Genomic DNA, 23,379 nt, shown 5'->3' with positions numbered 1-23,379 from the left:
CAGGAAACATTTTAAGATTCCCCACTCACAAGTTCCCGCATAGAATTCTTACTTTACAACCCAGATACGGATGAATACAAATACATCACCAAATAGGCATGAATTTATAAACTTGCTACACTACTAATGATGATAGTTGGAGTCTCGTAAGAAATGCCTTCTCTCACCTGACTGGTTTTTGCTGATCTGCACCTCTCCGTTATTTTGTGGCTGTTGATTTGTTAAAGCACTGCTTTCTGACTGGCTGCTTAACACTTTAACAGCAGATCCCAGGTTTGCTGCTATGACGGGAAAATGCTGACCCCTCTTTAGAAGCTGCTTATGTTCCTGGTGGCGAAATCGAGGTGGTACTTCCCGGGGATACCGAGGCAAGGCCTGTGGTGGCGGCTGCGGCTGCTGCGGCTGCTGCGGTTGCTGCTGCTGCTGTTGCGGCTGTTGCTGCTGCTGCTGCTGATTGTTGGCTGTGGCTCGCTTGGCATTATTATTAGTGCTGGTTGCTGTGGAAGTGCCGTTATTAGAGTTGGCAGGCTGAGGCTGGCTTACACTGGGCTTTATCTGTTCTGGCACTAATCCCAACAAAAGAAAAGGGGTGGAAAAGATTAGCCAGTAAAGTGTACCTCTATTGCAAGCCATCTAAGCAAAAAGGCCCCAAGGAAAACAATCCTAAAGGAATAGACTCTTTATGTGTGCAGGGGTATCCTCATTCACGGGCTCAAGTTTTCTTGGGAAGGATCACTGCCAAGCATCAGATATTTACTTCAGCTAACTACCTATCCGATAAAAGAATGGACAGCTATCAGCATTCCCTGTCCTGGATGACAGCTCAGCTCACCATCTCTTTCTCTTGTTATCTCTGATTAGAGAACAAGCACTGCTCATACAACTCTGTAACTCACAGTAACTAAAAGAACAAAGTTGACAAAGTTTTGGTAGTCCCTAAAGAATCCTCAAGTCATGGGTGACTGTTCTGAATTTGCCTCATTCTTAATGCGTTTGATCCCTAGTTTTCATCTTTGAAAGACAACACAAGAGTAAGGGCAAAAAATAATCCTGCTAGACAAGGTTAACATTGTTTTTTGTTATTAAAATGTAAAATCTGAATCAAATAAGAAAAATTCAGAAGGGGGACAAAATACAAAGATCATACGATGAGATCTGTGAGACTAACCTAAACTAGAGAAATAATTTGAATATGCTGGCTTAAGCAAATCAGAGAAACACAACCTGTCTATGGTACAAACAGTTGGAAACTACAGTGAATTTCTGGACTCCTAAAAGAGATTAAATAAGTTAACTGGTGGAAATACTCTAAACCAGGGAAACTATACCCAATCTCTAAAACTACCGAGAGGCAGCACGGTCTATACGGTCTATGAACTGTCGGTGCCAGATAGACCCAGGTTTCAATCCCAGTGATGCCTTTAAAAAGCTCTATGTCCCTGGACAAGCTGTATGAACCTGAGCCTGTGGTCTCCTCTGTGAAACAGGGTAACACCTATTGCTCACAGAGCTATCCTAAGGTTAAGTATGTTAATAGTGGTTACAGAGCACCAAACATAAGGCTAGGCAGTATACTCTGGTTTACTGTGCTTTGCTTTATCACACTTCAAAGATACTGCATGCTTGTATGAAAAGTGTGTGGCAACCCTGCATCAAGCAAGTCTATTGGTGGCATTTTTTCCCCAACAGCATCTGCTCACTTTGTCAGTCTGTTTCACCTTTTGGTCATTCTCACAGTATTTCCAACTTTTTAATTATATTTATTATGGTGAACTACGATCAGTGATCTTTGATATTACTGCTGCAAAAAGATTGGGACCCGCAATGGCTCAGCTAATGATTAGCATTTTTAAAGCAATAAATTATTTTAAAATTAAGGTATGTACACTTTTTAAAGACATAGTACTATTAAATATCTTAGACTACAGGACAGAGTAAGCATAACTTTTATATGCACTGGGAAACCAAAAGATTCGTGACTCGCTTTATTGCAATATTTACTTTATCGTGGTGGCCTGGACCCAAATCTGCAATAAAATGCCTATATGTAGTGTCTATTTTTAAATGATTGGCACAATACCACTTTGCTCTTTTGTAGCAATTTAATCAGCTTCGCAGATGCCACCGTCAAATAAACAGTGATTCATCTCCATGTGATTGCTGAGGACACAGAAAACTCTTCAAGAGCACCAGGCCTGAAACTAAAACAGCCCCGCCACTCACGAGCTAGGTTATTTCCGTATCTTTTTCCTTGTCTATATGATATAGACACTATTGGTCTAATACCCAGCACAATGTAAACACTTAGTAAACAGAAGCCATTACTGCAGCCCAAAAAAGAAATATTCATCAAACACCTACAATGTATATGACTCTGTGATAAAGTACTGGTTACCTAGATTGTTTCCAAGTCACTCAACTTCCTCTTACAAGCCCTCAGATCTACAGCCGCCTCTCATTCAATGGTCTAGCCTTATTATTGTCTTCTTTCTCTGAACAGCTGGAGGATTTAGTTTATATTACTGATACTAATATATGATCTTGACCTCTTATTTTTTAAAAATCTGACTTTGACTTTTCTAAAGTAATACAAAAAGAATTGTAGTTCAGGAGGAATTCCTTAGATTATAAATATTCCAACTACTGCTTCAAAATCCTTCTATTCTTGACGACTGAAAAGCCTCTTATTAACAATTTGGGCCCAGTGTATTCTAGGTCTAATTACTTTATGTATGAAAATTTTGCCTCCTAGACAAGTTAATGCTCTTAGAATGTAACAGTAATGTATATTCCTTTGTTGTGAGGAAAATAAGGAACTAGAATATTCTAAAATATATCTGAAACCAAGAGGATCAAATATATGTTAACTATGATATTATAAGGCACATAAAAACTCTTAACTCCGCTTTCACATGCCTAGTATTGAGCTCAGTATGGTATCTGGCAATTGAATGCAACCTTAAAGTTTTATAGTTACCCACTGCTAAAAAGTAAGTTTGTCCACCACTTTATTCCTAAAGGGAAAAGACTGACAACAATTTAATACCCAAACAAGATGTTATTTATGTCAGATAGCAACAGGAAACTGTTCTTTAGTACATTCAAGAAAGTAGGAAAATAACTTACATGGAGACACGTACAAGAACCCTAACGCTACTGTAGAAGCGAGTAGGAATTCAGAAGCAGTATTACACTGGTCACCCAGCAACCCCACACTTACCTTAAAAATTCAAAGAACTCCTGTATTTTTCATCAATAAAGTGCCACAGAGAAAAAGAGGCTGAAATATTGATAGATTACTAGTCTCTAGGGCTAGAAAACTTCAGTGACGCCAGCAAAAAACATTGAGACGTAACTACTGATTATAAAATTAAATAATCTGAAGTAAAGTCTCAGATGTAAACATGGGATGTCGTAGCAAAGAAAAAAGGAGCTAACAGTGCATGCAGGTGTGCCAGGATACAGGCGGGGCTGCTGGGTAACAGAAATAAGTATGAGCAATTCTGGCTACTGTCTACGTGTAAAGTTTAGGTTAATTATGTCAGTAAATATCTAAACCACCAGAAGAGGGAAAAATGACAAAACCATTCAACAGACACAGAAAATGCAACATAGAGAATTATTTTAAAATTGTGCTTAACATGAAATACAAAATGAAATGCCAAGCATAAGCCTCAAAAATCTGTAATCACAATAAAAATGTGAATGGTTAACTAGTTAATAAACACCATAAAAAGGGTTAAGAAAAGAAAAAACAAACTTAAGGAATACACTTTGCAAAAATCACTCCTGAAACAAAACAAATTCAGGACAACTGGTGGAAAAAAGTACAGAGACAGATACACTAACAAGAAATGCTAACAAAATTTAGATGAAAGCAGACTTTTAAAATTCAAAGAGAATGCATTATAAAGATTTTGCATTTTGATAAAGAAACCAACTAAAAAAGAAACAACCAGGTAAGAACCTTTATATACCAAATCTTAATATCAAAATATGTAAACCAAGTGGAGACAGAAAAGAAAAACTGGAAAAAAAAAAAAAGCAAAACCTTGAAATCAGGTAACACCTTTTTTGACTATTACTCATGAAATAGTCAGGAAGTGCATACCATTCAGCACTAAAGAAAATATCAATGAATTACAAAAAGTAGGAATAATACAGATGATATTCCTGGACTACAATGTAATCACACTAGAAAAACTAGCAAGTAAAACTGCCTTATTCAAATAAATCTTGAGTTGAAGAGGAAATAAATACCAGGACTCTAGAGCTATCAAAAAAAAATCATGAAAGCAATACACACAATAAATTTTAAGACGTGACTAAACCAGGGAATGAGAATGTGAAGAAACCAACTCAAGTTAAAAATCCAACAAAAAAAAGAGGTAAGAAATCAGTAAAGATAAAAACAAAAACCAATGACTTTAAATGTGAATCAATAAGGAAATAAAGATTTAAATATACGACACAAATAGTTTTAAAAGACTATAAACAATATATGCTATAATTTTACATTTTGATCTGAACTACTGCACAGTTGATTCAATTTTTTTGAAATGCAAAACAGTGAACCAATAAATCCAAGGCATGATTCTAAGAGAGAAGTAAACAACCAGTTAACCTAATTTTTAAAAAATGAGATGATTTAGGCTCAACTTATAAATAATTAGAAAAACTGGAGGAGGGAATTATTTACCACAAGATTCCAGAAGAGGCAGAAAAAATAGACTAATTATCACAAAAAAAAATGAAGAAATTATTAAATCATCCATCAGGATCAGATAGTTTGATCAAAACTACCATGCATACTTCATGTTTTAAAAAGCTAGCACATTGTTACAAAACCTCTCTCTAAATCAAATGCTACTCAAATTGCTGTAGGGCACAGCATAAGATCGAATACCAACATTAACACTATTACTAATACATCAGACAAAATTTTAGTAGTCTCACACAATGGGGGAAATAAAAGAAGAAATATAAATAGTACTGAGGGAAAAACACATAACTTCATATGTAGAGAGTCTGTAAAGACAAGATCCTATGTGAAATATATACCAATAAAACAGAAAACCCAGCTAATGGCTTGGCAAACCTTTTCTGTAGAGGGCCAGATAGTAAACATTTTAGGCTTTCCAGGCCATACAGTCTCTGTTACAACTACTCAACTCGCTGCTGTAGCACAAAAACCAGCTACAGACAGCACGTAAATGAATGGATATGATTGTGTTCCAACAAAACTTCACATAAAGAAGCAGGCAGTGGGCCAGATTTGGCCTGCAGGATATAGTTTTCCAGTCTCTGCTCTACAAATATAGTTTCCCAAAATGAGCTCACAGAGGAGCAGAAGATCCTATGGTATAATAACAGCAGAAGACATTAAAAGGTCCTGCAAGATTTACCTCTCTAAAAAAGCACCTGGCCCAGATGACTTCACAAGGAGTGTGTGGGTAAATAAGTCCTCAAGACACATTTATCTATCCTACATAAACTGTTACAGAACAAAGAAGTAAGTACAGGTTTAAAAGACTGGCTGGATTCAAATTTTGGCTCTGAAACTTGGTAGCTACACGACCATGAGCAAAGTATCTATTCCCTCTGTACCTTTTCTTCATCTGTAAAATAAAGTTAAATATTAATACCTATATCTATAGGGTTTTGAGAGGGTTACATTACTTTGCCAACAAAGGTCCATCTAGTCAAGGCTATGGTTTTTCCTGTGGTCATGTATGGATGTGAGAGTTGGACTGTGAAGAAGGCTGAGCACCGAAGAATTGATGCTTTTGAACTGTGGTGTTGGAGAAGACTCTTGAGAGTCCCTTGGACTGCAAGGAGATCCAACCAGTCCATACTGAAGGAGATCAGCCCTGGGATTTCTTTGGAAGGAATGACGTTGAAGCTGAAACTCCAGTACTTCGGCCACCTCACGCAAAGAGTTGACTCATTGGAAAAGACTCTGATGCTGGGAGGGATTGGGGGCAGGAGAAGGGGACGACAGAGGATGAGATGGCTGGATGGCATCACTGACTTGATGGACCTGAGTCTCAGTGAACTCCGGGAGTTGGTGTTGGACAGGGAGGCCTGGAGTGCTGCGATTCATGGGGTCGCAAAGAGTCGGACACGACTGAGCGACTGATCTGATTTGATCTGAACACAATAATGGATGTAAAGAATTATCAATAAAAACTGTATCTGGCACATGGCTAGTATTCAATAAACATTAGTGATTACTATTACCAGTTAGGTAAAAAAGGCAGATGAACCCCAGGTTTCTGGCCTGGAATTTGAGTAGTGAGTGGTACCATTTACAAAGATACAAAATAGAGAAAAAATTAAATCTGGAAAGTATGTGTGAAAGAACGAGTTTAATTAGTTTTTGTTGTTGTTGTTGGTAGGTTTATTACTATAGGACAGCCGTTCTTGAACTTTTTGGTTCAAGGCCCTTTACAATTTTAAAAATTTGGAACACCAAAAATCTTTCATTTATGTGGGTTACACCTATAGATATTTACCATGCTAGAAAATTTTTAAAAAATTTAAATATTTATTAAGTCATTAGGAAAATCCTTTATATATTAAAAGTTCTTTTTTTTTTGAAAAAAAAAAAAAAACTATTTCCCAAAAAAAGAAAAAAAAAAGCATGCATTGTTTTTTATTTTTGCAAATCCCTTTAACATCTGGCTTAACAGAAGGCAGGTGGATTCTCACAACCACTTCTGCATCCAGTTGGTCGTGATTTGCACACTGTGTCCCCTCTAGAAAACTTCACTATACACTCATGGGAGAATAAGTGAACTAGACAAATAAAGTCTTTCTATTATAATGGAAACAGTTTTAACCTTGTGGGTCTCAAGAGAGCTTCAGGGAGCCTCCCGTGGCCTCAGGTAAACTATGAAAACCATTGCTATAGGAATGCTAAATGATTGGGAGCAAGATGGTTCTAGAATTCAGTGAAAGTTTGAACTTTTTAAAAATATGGTTTTAGCATTCAACATACAGGTAGAAAAAGCAGCTATGAAGCTGTAAAATAAGAAATGGCAAGACTTAGAAAGAATAGGTTAGACTCATCAATTCAATCATGCAAAAACCCAACTAGTCTCCTTGACTTAAGTGGTGATCCCACCCTACCCTCTTTTCACTCTTTGCCCAAACCTGTGCCCTGTGTTATCCATATTTTTAAAGTGCTCTCAGAATTAATGCAAAGTCTTTAACACAGCCCCTGTTTACCACTTTTCCAGATTCATAACCCTGCTATATCCACATACATCTCCTCTTCTGCATCAAATGTCTGTGGTTTTCCAAAAGGTATCATGCTCTCTTATGACATTCCTTTCTTCAAAATATTTCTGTCCACCACCTTTCCTAGGAAACAACCAATCAACCCCCAACTTCTCCCTCTCCCAGACTCAGCTAATATTAGAAGTATATTATGACAATGCCCCTCCCCCACTCCCACAAAACTCGGGGGCATCTCTTACACTGCAATGTGCTCTGTAAGTGCAGGTTTCTTATTTTTTCTTCCTTTCTCCACTGGTGTTCCCAGAACCAAACACAGCAAATGGTCAAGAACTATTGGTTGAACAACAACTTATTAACCGTCAGCATATACGAGATGACTGAATCCAAAAAACAAGGCAGAATGATACTAAGGATGAAACACTGCAACACCAACGTTCAAGAGGTGGAATAATGAGGAACCAATGAAGAAGGACAAAGAATGACCAAGGGAAGTAGAAAGAGTAAGGACAATGATGGTCACTGCGTAAGTACTCTGCTGAGTAACTCAATGGTCACAAACACCTGCTCTAAAAGAAATCCAGAGCCAACATCCAGAAAACAATACAAGTTTAGTCAATATGCTTGTTAGTGTGGGAAAGACATTCTAATTAGCCCTAACATTATCCATAATATCAGAAAAGTATTCTGAAGAAATTTCATTCAGCTAGTATAAAACATATTCACTGCAATTTTTCACTTTTACTTTTTTTTTTTGGCCATACCATGACCCAATTTGTCTTTTGCAGTTTAAAGGAGATAGGCAAAATTTGAATTGGCCCAGAAATAAACAAGCATTTTAATCTTTGAAAATGGAAAAATTACTCAAGAAAGAATTTAAATCCACATCTTCCTGCACTTTACTCCAAATCAAGACTCTGTGAAACAATATTACAATTAAATTATTAACTTTTGCTTTTTTCTACTTTTATCCTAATTTTATGGCATTTCTAAATGTAAAAACATCATTTCATTCTGTAAACCTTAAACTGTTGCTAAAAAAAAATTAATTGGAAAAAAAGAAAAACCCACAGCAATAGTCTTACATTCAAATAAAAAACCAATAAAAAAAACCAATTTAATATCCAAAGTTCTAAATATACCAACCTCTAAATTTGTAAAAACAAGTTGTTATGTACTCTTATTCCTTAATGATTGAAATTATCTTATATGAATATTTGCTTCTTTAAAATAACATTTAAAAAATTTGTTAACATTTTAATACATTTCAGAAAAAAATTAAAATGAACTTTCCTTCAGCTATCTACAAATTTAAAGAACAGTTTAAATACAAACCAGCCATCAGTCACCTTGTATTACTACTGAACTCCCCAAAACATCAGTTAATACATCTTAATAACTCAAGATCTTCCCTTATTATCCTTTTGAAGTTTACAAATCAGCTTTGCATAAAAGTTTTCCTATTGGCTACACTGCAAATTTTCTAAAAGTACAAGCATAAATAACCACCATAGTATACAAACTGCCATTTTAAGATATGGTTTCACTTTAACAGAAAGAAGTATTAAATGGATGTCTGGAAAATAAAAAACCACATACAGATTTTCATTTGAATTATTCAAAGGACTAAAATAGTTAAAATTACTAAGCATCTATAAAATATAGAGTGCTTGGGCAAACTTACATTAACCTAGAATTATTATTTCCAATCTCAGTATGTATCATTATATGGGAAAAACAAAAGTCAACCTCTTTGAAGGCAAGATGGCATGTACCACTGAAAGCTGGTCAGTTAGAAAACAAAATTGTTCAAATATTTTTAAAAAGTTTGTGTCATCTATAGGTTAATAGTCCTTAAAACCTTTATTACAAGGAATTATTTTATGCTCTTAAGGGTCACAAAATAAAATAACTTTGGGAAGAAAAGTTAACATGTAACAAACTAGTATATTTAAACTTTACTGTTTATCAGGCAATACCATGTATAATATTTATCTTTCTCCCTTATTAATGTTTCTAATATGTAATTATAATCTCTTTAAGCCTAAATTCTCAAATTAATTATTCTAGTTGTTCTACTAAAATAATAAGGTAGCTTTTAATAACATTCACTTTAAAGAATCTGCCTCACATTCAGAGAAGTGAAAACAAGTATGGGCAATAAAATAAAAAATCAATTATTTCAGCTTTCCTGATGAATAACAGCAACATTATCCATTTGCAGTCAAGAGTTTCACAAAGCACAAACCTGATAAAAACTTCATAGCAGATTAGAAAATTCTGTATATCAAGAAATTCCAAAGATAGGTGTTTCCAACTTTTGTTGCTTCCCCACTCTGCAGCTTTCAGAAGAAAATCGAGGAAAGGCATAATGTCATTTTACTGCTACAGAAATAATGCTTGCCAACTATCCCTATATATGAGGCCCAATAACTTGAATTCCATCTTCTTATATTTTAAGCGTGAGGTGGAAAGGGAAAGAAGCAGCTAGCTGAAAATGTGAAGAGCAATTCTACTCAATTATAATGAGCTTATAAATCAAATTTATCAAAAACATAGCCAAACACTGTACTACTATAAAGATCATTTCTGCTATCATTAATAAGCATACTGGATGATTTAACAATATTGATTCTACTTCCCCTGTATAATATATGTTCTTTGTCCTTTACTAACTTGTCAGTTTTAGAACACTGAAAGGCACAGAGGGGGAACTCTGGCTTTTCAGTTGACACACAAAGATGCAGTGCTAAAGCCTTCATTGTGGATAAATGGCTGCAGTTTTAAGTGCCACTAGCCAATCTGCAAAATAGCTAAATGCTTGTCAATCCATTAACTTCTGCTAATCCTTAACAAGTTGAACTGAATGGCCTTTTGAGAACTTGAAAAATAAGACTTAAAAACTAATGTTAAACATAATAAACTATATTTATATTGTATACAGGTACGAGCAAATCTTTTCTTTTTTTGCCACGTGGGATCTTAGTTCCCCAACCAGGGGTCGAACCCTTGTCCCCTACATTGGGAGTGTGGAGCCTTAACCACTGGACCACAAGAGAGGTCTCAAATCTTAGCATTTGTTTAAAGGTTCCTCAGAAAAAATACCAAACAGCAAGATATAAACAATCACTTCAAAATTAGATCCCAAATTTAAAACAAACATTAAATTGAATTCACTTAGGTGTTTTTTCTCTTTTTTTGGCCATGCCAAGGGGCATGTGGTATCTTAGCTCATCAAACAGGGCTCAAATCCATACCCCATGAAGTGCAAACAGAGTCCTAACCACTGGATCACCAGGGAATTCCTGAATTCCCTTAGTTTTAATTCATTTCAAAATCCCAGAGAAATCAGAAATTTTCCTGGTCTTAGCTCTGCTGCTTCAAAGAACTCTTATCTTCCTACCCCAAATCTCCCATCTTAAATTACCAACACAAAGAGAAACAGAACTGATTTGTCCTTCTGCAATCCTCTAGGTTTTGATGACTGAATAAATTATTCTGCCAAGCTTCATTAATGAATTTCTGGATGAAGTCACCTTATTAACAAATTCTGTTCTTCAGCAAAACACCAAAGGAAGGTTTATCTGTTCTAAAGTACAGATCTTTAAGAGCTAGAGAATACCCACACAACATTCACAATATGGTAGTCTCAAGATTTTTGGTTAACCTCTCCATCAAATCTTGCCCAAATGTGTGAGATGCAGAGAAGTGGGAAGATGAAAGATTTATTTTTCAGGCAGAGGCTCATGCTTAAAAAAGAAAAAAAACTGCCTACTGTAATTTTTTACAAAGGGAACTCTACTCAATATTCGGTAATAACGTAAACGAGAAAAGAATCTGAAAAAGAATGGATATAAATACATGTATATGTGCAACTGATTCACTCTGCTGTACACCTAAAACTAACACAACATTGTAAATCAACTATACTCCTATACAAAATAAAAATTAAAACAAGATTTACTGACCTCAAGTCTCTTCTTCATATAACTAACAATTCTAGAAGTGACCCCCAAATTTAACTAAAAGTGCTATGGGGAATGGGGAAATGTGTTTAAAAACAGAAAACACACACACCAAACCAAACAAAAACCAGGTTCTTCAAGCCTCACCGATTCACTAAATCAGAACCTGCATTTTAAAAAATGTACCACGTGGTTCTCATGTCTGAGTAAATTTGGAAAATCATTCTACTAGACACTGTAGCAACACTTACAGAACTTTTGACTTCCGTTTGTGACTCCAAAGGGGAAAAAAGGGTAACACCTAAAAAATTCAATTAGAAGTCAGTAACAGGAACAACAGAAGTCCCAAACATACTGGAAAAAAAAAAAAAAGTTCACAAAATTTGTATAACAGAGGAACTGTCATAATCACTGAAGATACAAACGAAGAAATACTGGATGAAGAAATAATTTTTTTTTAAATTAAAAAAACCACTCCCATATATATAAAAATGAAGTTCAGAAAAATTAAGCAGTTAATACTATACAATGCTGTTGTTTTTAAACACACATAAGCCCTCAAGGGTCTGATATTTAGGTATTTCTCCCTGGAATCTCATCCTCAGAACAACCTAAAACATATGATACAGTCCATAATTTTAGAATTTTTTTCATGAAACACATCAAATGGAAGTGTTAATGAGCTTATTATACAGAGAGCTCATGTAAATAGAAAACAAAAACTCTTAGCTCAAAAAGTAAATGCGTAGAGAAGAATGGATAATTTTTAAGAGCAAAAAAGTACAAATAATAACACATAACACTCCATTTTACCAATAAACAAAATTGATTTCTATTTAAATCAAAGCAATAAAATACCAATTTTAGCCTGACAAACTTATAAAGATCATATATCCCACCCTCATATTCCTTGCACTATTGCAGAAACACTACTGTGATTCACCCATGTTGGGCTGGGTTCTACTTTAATGAGAGGAAAAAGCAAGTCATCGTCTGGGTGAGGAGGAACTCTGAAACGACTGGGGAAACTACTAGCATGATGTTTCAAGGGACTCAAAGGTTGCTAAGATACTGCAAAACCATAGCTGTGAAGCTAAAATTTACGAAGTATCAGCTGGATACCATGCAATTTAATATCCCTTTATCCTCACATGATTCTACGCATTTGAATTATTACCTCAATTTTACCAGTAAGGCAACTAAGGCTCAGAAGAAGGCTGCCCATGATTAAACATCTAGTAAATGGTGGAGCTAAAATTTAAAACCAAATCTGACCTCCATACCAATGTTCCTTGCAGTATACATTTTCATCTTAAAAGCTACAGATCAAAAATTTCTAACCAGTGTTTGTATTAATAATAAGTTATCTATTACATACTCAGCATTAACTACCCTCCAGGTCCTGTGATGTATGTTCTATGTATCATTTCATTCCCACATTAAGTAGCCTAGATAATCTCCTTTTAACAGAGTCAAACCCAAGTTTAGAGGTTACAGTACTTGCTCAAGGTCGCAGAGATAAGAACTACAAAGGCAGGATTCAAATCAAAGTTTATCTAACTCAGAAGACTGGACTTTTAACCACTATGCTTGGTTTATGCAAAAACTCCAGGATTACCTCATTAGATTACCTTATTTGCTTCCGGCAAAATGCTGCCTTTAAGTATCACTTTATCAGGTGCACTTTCACTAAGGCTACTGGCACTGAGAGAGAGCTTAGTATGCATTCAGAAGCTCAGCTACTATTCTTACGAAAGGTGCTCTGTCGCTAAGTGTGTCCAACTCTTTGCAACCCCACGGACTGTAGCCAGCAAGGCTCCTCTGATGGGATTTCCCAGGTAAGAATACTGGAGTGGGTTGCCATTTTCTCCTCCAGGGAATTTTCCCTACCCAGGGATTGAACCTGTGTCTCCTGCACTGCCAAGTGGATTCTTTACCACTGAACCACCATATACAGTGAAATTATCATATATAATGTGTTTTTTCCTAGTCTGGAGTTTTCCCTTATAAAGTTAGTATAAACTGATTAAGCTACTCTTGTTAAGCCATCCCAATTTCTACTCCAAAATTTAAACAAGATTCCTAATTCGTTTTCTTTGAAACTGAAGACCTAATTGTTGCCCAGGCATAATATCTCAGGGCTCAGGATACAAACCCAGGATGCTCCCACAAGCCACCAACTATAGGCTCAATAGTCTCTGAATCTCATTTCTAACAACAGTTTACTTCGTTAACTACGTTAATCTCCACTTTTCTCATATTCATTTTGTCTCCTTTGTCCTGCTCCAGTCTTATCAGACATCCGAATACACAAAACCATTTCTACTTATTTTAATAATTTATTATTATTTATAAGCAAACACATCTACATTTACTAGAAATAAAATGGTTCTTTCCTAAAACAAACAAACAAACAAAGTGTGTGTGGGGGAGGTTCTTAGCATTCTTTATAACCTCTTGAATACATAAATTTAGATTTACATGTATAAATCTATATAAATCATTTTTCTTTCTTAATAGGAGAAAAGGAAAAATTGTGACTGATACACCCCCAAATAATTTTTTTTATTGGCTCCCATGAAGTAAAAGGCCATTTTCCCCATCTCCTGTTAGCGCACAGCTAAAAAACCTTATCTGTTACACCGTTCAAACACATTTTCATAGAAACACATTCACCATTGGTAAATTCTTAATCAGTAAGAACCTCTGCTTCCTCAAAGGGGTCAGCACCCATTTGCCTTCAAAATTTCTCATAAAGCCAAAGTACTATCATGGCACATCTGGAATTAGAACTTGGTCTTCCAAATATTACCTAATGCCTGCCTGTAGTACAAAAGTCGTATCTGTACTATGCACACTGTGGAGAAAAACACTGAACCGAGCCCCGATTCTGAAAGCAGACCTTCCCAACATGTGGGGCAGAAACAGGCTACACGGACGCTGTGGGGGCAGCACTTCAGAGTCTGGGTGCTCAGACTCTCTGGGACTGTCATCTTCAGCTGAGAGCAGCCTCTTCTGTTTACAACAGCTTCACAAACATCATTTTCTACATGTGCCATTATGTGAACAAGGTCAGGCAATGTGCTTCAAGTCACAAACTCTTTGGGCCTCGGTTTTCTCCTCTGAAAATCTATGCAGTACAGTGACCTTTCATCAAGCCACCAAAGTTCCTGAATTTCATCATCGTAGGAAGCTTTGCGATTAAGAAACTTAGGATTTCAGGGGGAAAATGGAGTGCTAAGCTGAGATCACAGGTAAATACATTTACTTTTACTAGAGTAAAACATGGGGTCGCAAAGAGTCAGACACGGCTGAGCGAGCGAACTGAACTTAAAGTAAAACAAGGATGAGGATGGCAGCCCAGCGGGAGCAGCAGTGACCACAGCAGTGCGTGGAACAGGGTGGGCCCACAATAAGTATTTCACGAATGTTAAAAATCCTTGAAAAGCCAACTACCTCACACATCACAAAGCTGTCAAAACCTTTCTAATCAAAAAAAATATGCTGGTAATACAGTTTTTCTTTCTTTCTTTGTGCTCAAATGGGAAATACCATATACATATGGGAATATGTATATACATATACTTTCATATACTATTAAAAGACCTTTGTGTAATATTTTTAAAAGACGCATTGCTTTAGTTCATTTGTTGCGTATTATTAAAGCATGGGCAATGGTGTAGCTCTCCTGTTTTGTCTTCCATGTAACCACCACAGGGATGTTTTCAAAGAAAACAAAGCCATAGACACCAGTAGGTTAATAGTTCAATCCTTACTCAGATATTAATCAGCTGCATAACCAACAGGCAAGTTACTTAAACTTCCCTAGTCTTCATTTTATCTGTAAATAGTGATAATGCGATTCACTCTCCTAAGGCTGTTGAAATTATTAAATGCAGGCTTATACTGCACTAGTACACACTGAGGAAGCCCTCTTCCCATACTAGTTTTTAAATATCCAGTGCGTGAAGTCTCATGGTTCCCAGCCTGCTGCTCTGGTCCCTTCCCTGGGTCCCACGTATTTCCCAAAGTTCAACAGCTGAGAGCTGGTTTTACTCTTGGCCCATCAAGCTTTTTTCGGCCTGCTGCAGTATAGTGTTCTGAATCACGGGTGCCCGTTCACTATTAGTGACTAAATGTTTAGAATCTCACCTTGGTAAAATGAAGTAAATGTGAAGCACAGTGCATGCTGCACAGTAGGTGCTCAGAGTTAACCAGCCTGATGTCTCCAACAGGAGGTGACATGCAGCTGATTTAACAGCTCTTGAACATTTCGATCACACCCTAGATCAATGGATTTAAGTAATGAAATTGTGTTTGACAGAAAAACAGAAAAGACTAGAACTGAATACAAATAATGGTTTCTAATTGTGGCAGAAACAAAAATGTTTTAAATGTTGATTTAATTCTCATGAGTTTTAAATTAATCCAGAAAGAGAACAGAAGTAATAAAACTATGCTTCCCTGTGTGATCATCAGAAAACAAAAAATCTGTACCAAATTTTCTCTGTTCCTGCTTCCATCTGAAAGCTCCCCTTACCTCCTTTAGGAGCACTAGGGATTACCATTCTCTATAATTAGCTTGCTTATGAAACCACCTGAAGAAAGCCCTGGCATGATAATACACAGACAGACAAAAAAAATAACTATCAGCTGACAAAAATGAACAGTGCTTAGTTTTTGGTAAGGAATGTACAATCCTTCATATACTTCCAAAACAAGCCAGTGTCAGAGCTGGAAAGTTTTTTTTTTAATGACCTTTATTCTCCAGAGAGTTCCCAATCACTTCTTCCTTGCCTGTACAGTGTATAGGGCCACAAGATATTCATCCATTCCTATATCTCACTGTAATTTTTTCAGCCCTTCATTTCCCTGCTGTTTCAAAGAGATACTCAAATACATTCTTTAAAAAAGAACTTCAAATATTCAAACATTCCAATACTTATGCTCCTCGCAGTTTTTCAAAGTTCAAGTCACAAGAATAAAATTTTCAAAAATTTCATTATGTCACTCTTAAGGGTTCACACTTCTATGAGATGAACCATGAGTTCACCGCACCGAGAAATAAACATCATATTGTTTTCATATAACAAAGCTGGTCAAGAACTGAATTCATGACACCTTACAAAAATCCACCTTTTATACAGTTTCACCACCGAATGACAGCAACACTGGTAGGTGTTATTTAATTGGGAATGCAGTAGTCTTAGAAAAAGAAATAGCTCATTAAGGCAGACTTCTAAAGGAAGTGCTGGGCCTAATCAGTTATGCTCAGTCTGAGCACTAAAATCTTGACTCTAACAACGAAGAAGGAGGCTCTAGAGCTACGTGGTCCAATAAAATTTTAAATTCAGTTCCTCAGCAGCATTACACATTTCAAGTACTTAAAAGCCACGTGTAACTAAACCTGGGCTTTATACAGACTCTATAATACAAAAAGACAAAAATGATGCTGATAGTATAAGCTATAATCTTGAATTAAGGTGAATTCTCCTGAGTCTTAAATGTTGGCCATCAATTAAAAATTTAAAGGATATGAATAAAAACACCTGTGTGGAGACCACAGGAGATCAGTGAGAAATGGCAGCTAAACAAATTATTTTGCATTGGGTTGTAGAACAGAAAAGTTAATAGAAGAAATGGTAAAATCGAAATATAGTCTGGAGTTCAGTAATACCAATCAACGTATGTCAGTTTCTTAGTTTTGACAAAAGTACCGAAGAAATGTAAGATGCTAATAATGGGGAACTGGGTGAGGTCTATATGGGAACTCTCTGTACTATTTTTCAATTTTTCAGTAAATCATAAATTATTCCAAAATTAAGCTTAGCAAAAATCAACTGTGTGAGCCAAACCCATATTGCTGCTGCTACTGCTGCTAAGTCGCGTCAGTCGTGTCCGACTCTGTGCAACCCCATAGACAGCAGCCCACCAGGCTCCGCCGTCCCTGGGATTCTCCAGGCAAGAACACTGGAGTGGGTTGCCATTTCCTTCTCCAATTCATGAAAGTGGAAAGTGAAAGTGAAGTCGCTCAGTCGTGTCTGACTCTAGTGACCCCATGGACTGCAGCCTTCCAGGCCCCTCCATCCATGGGATTTTCTAGGCAAAAGTACTGGAGTGGGGTGCCATTGCCTTCTCCGAAACCCGTATTACAAGACTTCAATTTGTAATCTAATCACTGCAAACCCCAAACCATAAACACCATACAGATATTATACACATCATGAAAACAGATACACTTTCATGAATCACAGTAAGTGTGACCAAGTATGAAAGGAGCTGCCATCCAAAGAAGGATAAAGTGAGTAAAACAGCTGGCAAAAACAACAAAGTACTTTGAAGTGACCTTCACACACTCAGCCTAACATTCTCAGAATTGTGGAAAAAAATTTTTTTAAAAAGATTCAAATATGTTCATGTTTCATGTATGGATGTAAAAGAAATGACTTCTGTTTGGAAAGAATATAAATAGCAGGCACTCAAAGATCTTGTTTAAAGAAACAAAAATATCCATGGACCCGTCAAAAACCTAAGGTTAGAATATAACTTGATGCCCCGAGTTTAATACATGTCACAACATCTTAAGAAATCAGAAAGGGAAGGATCAATGGCAGTTGGAGGGATCCATCAGAAAATAAGTTCTGAGAGGTTTAGAAAAGCTGAAAGGCATCCTTGGCTGAGAAATGGGATCAAAAAGAAACACAAACAGGAATGAACATAAAAAGATAAGGATCTGAAAAATATGAAGGAGTGATGGGAAACAAGCTGGTTAGATTGTGGGAGGTCGGATTAAAGAGGGCCTTATAAGTCAATCAGGAGTTTGGTTTTGAAGCAAAGTAACACAACTCAACATTCCTATCCAAGGGAGTGGTGCGAGAAAAGTGGAATTTTAAGAAAACTAATTTGGTCATGGTCCTACTAAAAAAAAAATTTTTTTTTCTTGTGGCCACACTGTGAGGCTTGTGAGATCTTGGTTCCTTGACCAAGGATGGATGGAACCCGTGGCCCCTGCGGTGGAAGCATAGAGTCCTATCCACTGGACCGTCAGGGAATTCCCCATGTTAATTAATTAGTTTGGCAATGCTACTCCCTACATCATTCCATATCCCTGTAACTTTCTTAGACATCAGGTTCAAGGCCATAATATCACCTTCGGGTTCTCTTCTGCTCTCACCAGTTACCAACGCTACCATTCACGTCTTACACCTCTGTCACCCATCCCCTACCTCTACTGTCAAGACCTCAGTTCAAATCCCCATCACTCTCTCTATTGCTTCTCTTCCCTCTTTGGTGACACTAGACACAACTGACAAAGAATATTCCTAAAGCATAGCTTATGATCATGACCTGTACATGTAAAAATCAGCACCAAGTCTTCCGGTTCCCCCCACCTCCGTGCCTATATTCTGCCGTCTCCCTTTAACATTCCTACACTCATTCTCCGAATATTCCCTCTTCTTGCTCACCTGCCTCTTCTGCCCAGTGTCTTCTGTCGGCACCATCTTTCAAATCCCTGCCCATATTTCAACCAAACTTTCCATGTAAGTGACTGACCGATTTACAAGAAGAATGAAAAAACAATGATGTCACGCTCTTCTTAAGCTCTTCCTCCAGGGGCTCCTTTAGTACATTTAGCATATAATGCCCTCTTTGGCCCCTACCAACCTCCTTCAGAAAAATCCTTTAACCTTGCCCACTTATCACTGGGTACTTAATGCTCTTGGAATACCACTAGTACACATTAACATCACATTATTTCTTATCTCTGAATCTTCAATCACACTGATCCCTCTGCCATTTCATTATTTTCCTTGACTGGCTATCTCATTTTTTAAGACTCACAACCTCAAAAAAGGTCTTCCTTAACTGTTCCTGTTCCCTCTCAAACAACTGCATCTAAAAATGTGACCTTAACCAACACCTGACCTCTAATAGAAACAGGCAGTTCTGACTGCAGGTATCAGTCAAATGCAGAGATTATACTTTTGGTATAGCTTAAGTAAAAATTCACAATCTTTAGGCCAATAAGTTCAGCATCAGACAGCCATACACCTTTCACTAATTTCTGGGAGGGTGAAGAAATTCTGATTCAGGATCTGAGAGGAGTCAGGTTCCTGTTTCCTCACCACCCGTAAGTCTTTTGCTTGGCATGTACTAGGGGCTGTTCAATTTGACCATAAGGCTAGCAATCTAATATTCTCAGTGATAACACAGAATGGATGTCACTGTCTGCCTACAGGAAGGAGTGGGAGACAACAGTATACAGAGAACAAGGAATAAAGTCCTAGAGGTAGCTCCAGACAAGACGACTTTTAGAAGAGTAAAGGAAAGGTATGTGTGTTCAAACACTCATATCAAGGGAGTATGTTAGGGAGTGGTGATTAAAGAGATAGTTGTAAGGTAGGTCTTGAGACGGTATTTTTAAAGTGGTAATATATACTACAATAAACCATAAATTCCCCAAAGGTGACTCCAAGGTGATGTCACTGCAGAAGTCTGCCCCCACCCCTCTGTTCCTTTCACGCTCTTCTCTCTCCCATCCTGGAGAGGAACAAAAATGCATATCAACAACCTTGCTTTCATGAAAAAAAAAAATAAAAAATAGCTTTAAACAACGTACCTTTGATTTTTTGTTCAGTGGCCTAAAATAAAAACAAACAAACAAAAAACAATGTAAATATGAAACTGAAAGAAATGGACTGTTATGATAAAATGCTCATACATTACTATTACATAAGACATATACACTTTTATTAAATAAGGAATCCATCATTTAGATGAACGGCATAGGAAAAGATATGCAAAGAAAGCATGCTTTTCCCATAGATGTGCCCCATTGTCCCTGACACAATGTTTATTAATTTAAAAAAATTGTTGAAATGTTTTAGGCACAAAGTGGAGAAGACACCATTGTATGACAGTATATAATAAAAAATGGAACTGCACTTCTCTCATCGTTTAGTTTTAAAATTATTTTTATATAACTGTCTTCTTTACCTTCTGCATGTTTAAAAGGCTTCAAATTTTCTTATTTCAAAGATAAAAGATAAATCATGTTTTCTGGAAGAAAGCTGCATATAACTTCTTTGGCCAAACTAGTAACAAATTTAACTTCTGGAAGTTAGGCTGCTGCAGTTAAACATAGCTAACATTTAGGTATTTTGGGGTGGGAAAAATTTTGAAACATATTTGTCTCTTCTGACACATCTGACAATTCAATTCAAATGACTGTGTTCTGAAGCTAAACTGCTATGGGCATGCCTGCCATTACTTGCACTGTGTCTGATATGTTAAGGAGAGGGGCTTGAGCACAGCAGGACTGCCTGAAGGTGCCTGGCTCAAACTTCAAGGGCCTTGATAAGAACCGATTACAAAGGCCACAAGTGAAAATCAGCTTTTTGATTGTGCCCAACTGCGTGGGAATCCTTAAAAAAAAAAAAAAAAGATACAAGGATAGGCAGATAGGCAGGGAGGTGAGGGAAAACTGAATAATTAGTTACTGAATAATCAGAAATTGTTTCTAAATGAAGATAAGCCTTTTTATTAAACTGTCATGGGACAGGATAAATCATTTTGCTTAATCATAGTAAACTGTTGGCAAAAACACCATTTTAAAAATTATATCATTATGGAACTACATGGTAAAACACTGTATGGCAATTACTATAATACTGAAGCCATACTAAACATGAACCTTTGCTCAGAAAGGCAGAGGTTAAATCCAAGCACTTAAATGCTTTACCAAGTTTAGAGCACTAGCAACAAGTAAAATAATGGAGGCCCATCTTTACTTTATATGGATTTAAAATTTAAAAGAAAAAAAAAATTGATGGAAGGACAATGGCAAAAGACCAGTCAATTAGCTTGAACACTTAATTTATTTCTGGGAGAAATTGTTTTTAAAATCTGGCAGTAGAAAAATAGAACTCAATACGTGAATACTTTCAAGTATTATAAATATCATGCCAAACAATAAGATAACAATTTTCTGAAACAAAAAAATCGACACAGAAATTATTCTGCATTGAAAATAGACATAGTGTGCTGTTCTGTGGGGATTTCTCTGTCTTTTTGTTTAACTCTCCTGGTTTCTTCCAGCTTATTTCCAAAGGAAACGAGGCTACAGTACATAGAAACCATGACCATATTACTAAATCTCAAGACATACAATACTGCTCTTCCAGGCCTTACAATGTAAAGGGTATCTACTATGCCAGCTCCTTTGGGGAAAAAATCCTCCACATTGCTTGAAAACAGTGGTTAACCTCATTCAAGGACAACAGCACCAAGGAGACACTCAAAGGAGTCTGCCCATCGAACACCAACTAATACAGTGAAAGAATGTTAGTTACCAGAACCCAAGAGCTCCTGATGAGAAGCAAATGGAGTGATTCAAACAGGTTTTTGTGCTGAGTTGGTTCAGGTACTCTGTATATTAATTTTCCAAGTGGGGGTCAGCGATTTATTTAAGAGTATTTGTCTGCAGTGCTCAAAATGAGGCGACTATCCCCATGTGGTTACTGACCACTGAGATAGAGTTAGTGTGAGCATTTTTTAAAAAGGTAAATTATCCTGTTGATAGTATTTTATACTGATTACAAGTTAAAACAGCAATATTTTGGATATATTGGGTTACATAATATATATTAAAATTAACTTCAATAATTTGTTTTTATTTTGAAATGACCTTGTCATTTAAACTGTCTAGGTCTCAGTTTCCTAATCCCTCAAATGGATGAGGGAAAAAAAAAAAAACTGAACTGCTTACCTTTCCAGGGCTCTCATGAGGCTCAAATAAAATACAAATCTTTTCTGGATAAATAATACTATTCAAACGCGAAGTATCATTGTGGATCTTGTACAACAGAACTAAACGATTCAGCAAACTGAGAAGCAAAAGTATTTCTATTTTGAATATTGTTTTCTTAAAAAAAAAAAACAAAAACCTGAGCTTCGATTCCACAAGCAATTAGCACCACTGTCTCAGTTTATCAGGGAAGACAAGGGGCAGACATGCCAGGTCCGTGCCGGCTGCTTTGTTTCTGTCAGGCTCTGCACCACTTGCCTCAGCTCCTCGACCCTTACGTGCGCCTCAGTGGTTAAGGACTCGGGGTCTGAAGCCCAGTTGCCTCGTTGTCACTCCTGGCTTCACCATGAACAGTGTAACCATGGTCAAAATTAGTTACCTTCTCTAAAGCTTGGTTTCCTCATCTATAAGACAGGAACAAAAACACCTACCTCAGACTTGTTGTTAGGCTAAAAGGATTGAACTCATATAAAGAGCTTAGGGGGGAAAAGAGAGCGAGCGAGCACGTGGGGCAGCGCCAAGCGTACCGAAAGCATTCAATAAATAGGACCAAGTGTGGCTACCGTCGGCCCTACTCGCCCATGCTCTGGCTCTGGCTCCATGCTCTCACACTTGGAAGGGATCTGACTCAAAATCACTCCCAGCTCCCAGGTCTTGCTTTTTCCCCCTCTTTCAAATCACCTAAAATGTCTTAACAGTTCCAGGTAAGATTCCCAGTCTCAGAACAAAATGACCTTTGGGAGACATGACTAGTATATACTAAAATTTCCAAAGAAGAGGAATGAAATTCGTCTCATTTAAACTCAAAATGAGTACATTAAATCCACAAAGCCTTTTATAAAAATCCCTTCAAGCTTTTAACACAGTAACAAAAATACTCATGAATACTGACTTTTACACATTCTCAACCAAAACATCCCAATTTGTCTTGGTGCTTCTCTCCTCCAACCCTCAACCATTATATGCTTTCTAGGAACTATAATTACATGTTTAAAGTAAAGTTGGTACTAAATTATCCCTCTATAATTAACCTGTTTCTCATCCTCCTTTTTCCTTCTCACATTTCCCTCAAGATTCCTGCTAGAAATTTCTTCTAAAACCAGAAACGAGAGAAATTCATACTGGCAACCTACTGCTACTATTATTGCCCTTTTCTTAAGTACAGAAACTACATTCCTGTGCTGTAGCAAATTATTTTCTGAGCCTAGAATCAGAAGATAAGCAAATAGCCATAATTCTTTGATGTGAAATAGAAGGCTTAAAAAAAAAATCATCTGGTCATTGATTTGTTATTAATTAGAGATGTACTGGGACTGAAATATAATAAAAACCATGCAATTTTGTGTAAACAAATTTTATAGAGGAATT

At 36.7% G+C, this 23,379-nt stretch overlaps 1 protein-coding gene across 9 annotated transcripts in view; it reads right to left on the bottom strand.

Moving 5' to 3' along the window:
• The window catches only part of TNRC6A (trinucleotide repeat containing adaptor 6A), a 96,748-nt gene that overhangs the window by 44,532 nt on the left and 28,837 nt on the right, over positions 1-23,379 (bottom strand). For 6 of the 9 annotated variants that reach the window (XR_009733520.1, XM_061401457.1, XM_061401453.1 and 3 more), the window contains exons 4-5: positions 19,825-19,846; positions 168-566 (exon numbers count right to left, since the gene is read on the bottom strand). The exons of 1 other annotated variant lie outside the window; for it this stretch is intronic. Coding sequence is in view for 7 of the 8 variants with exons in the window: in XM_061401457.1 (XP_061257441.1) it covers positions 168-566; positions 19,825-19,846 (421 nt within the window). In the remaining variant the exon portion in view is untranslated. The remainder of the gene's footprint in view (positions 1-167; positions 567-19,824; positions 19,847-23,379) is intronic. 2 more of the 9 variants (XM_061401458.1, XM_061401459.1) reach the window with 1 other exon arrangement.

The sequence above is a fragment of the Bos javanicus genome, chromosome 25 (assembly GCF_032452875.1).
Source record: "Bos javanicus breed banteng chromosome 25, ARS-OSU_banteng_1.0, whole genome shotgun sequence".
In the NCBI taxonomy this organism is placed as follows: Eukaryota; Metazoa; Chordata; class Mammalia; order Artiodactyla; family Bovidae; genus Bos; species Bos javanicus.
This window is presented reverse-complemented; position numbering and strand designations above follow the sequence as displayed.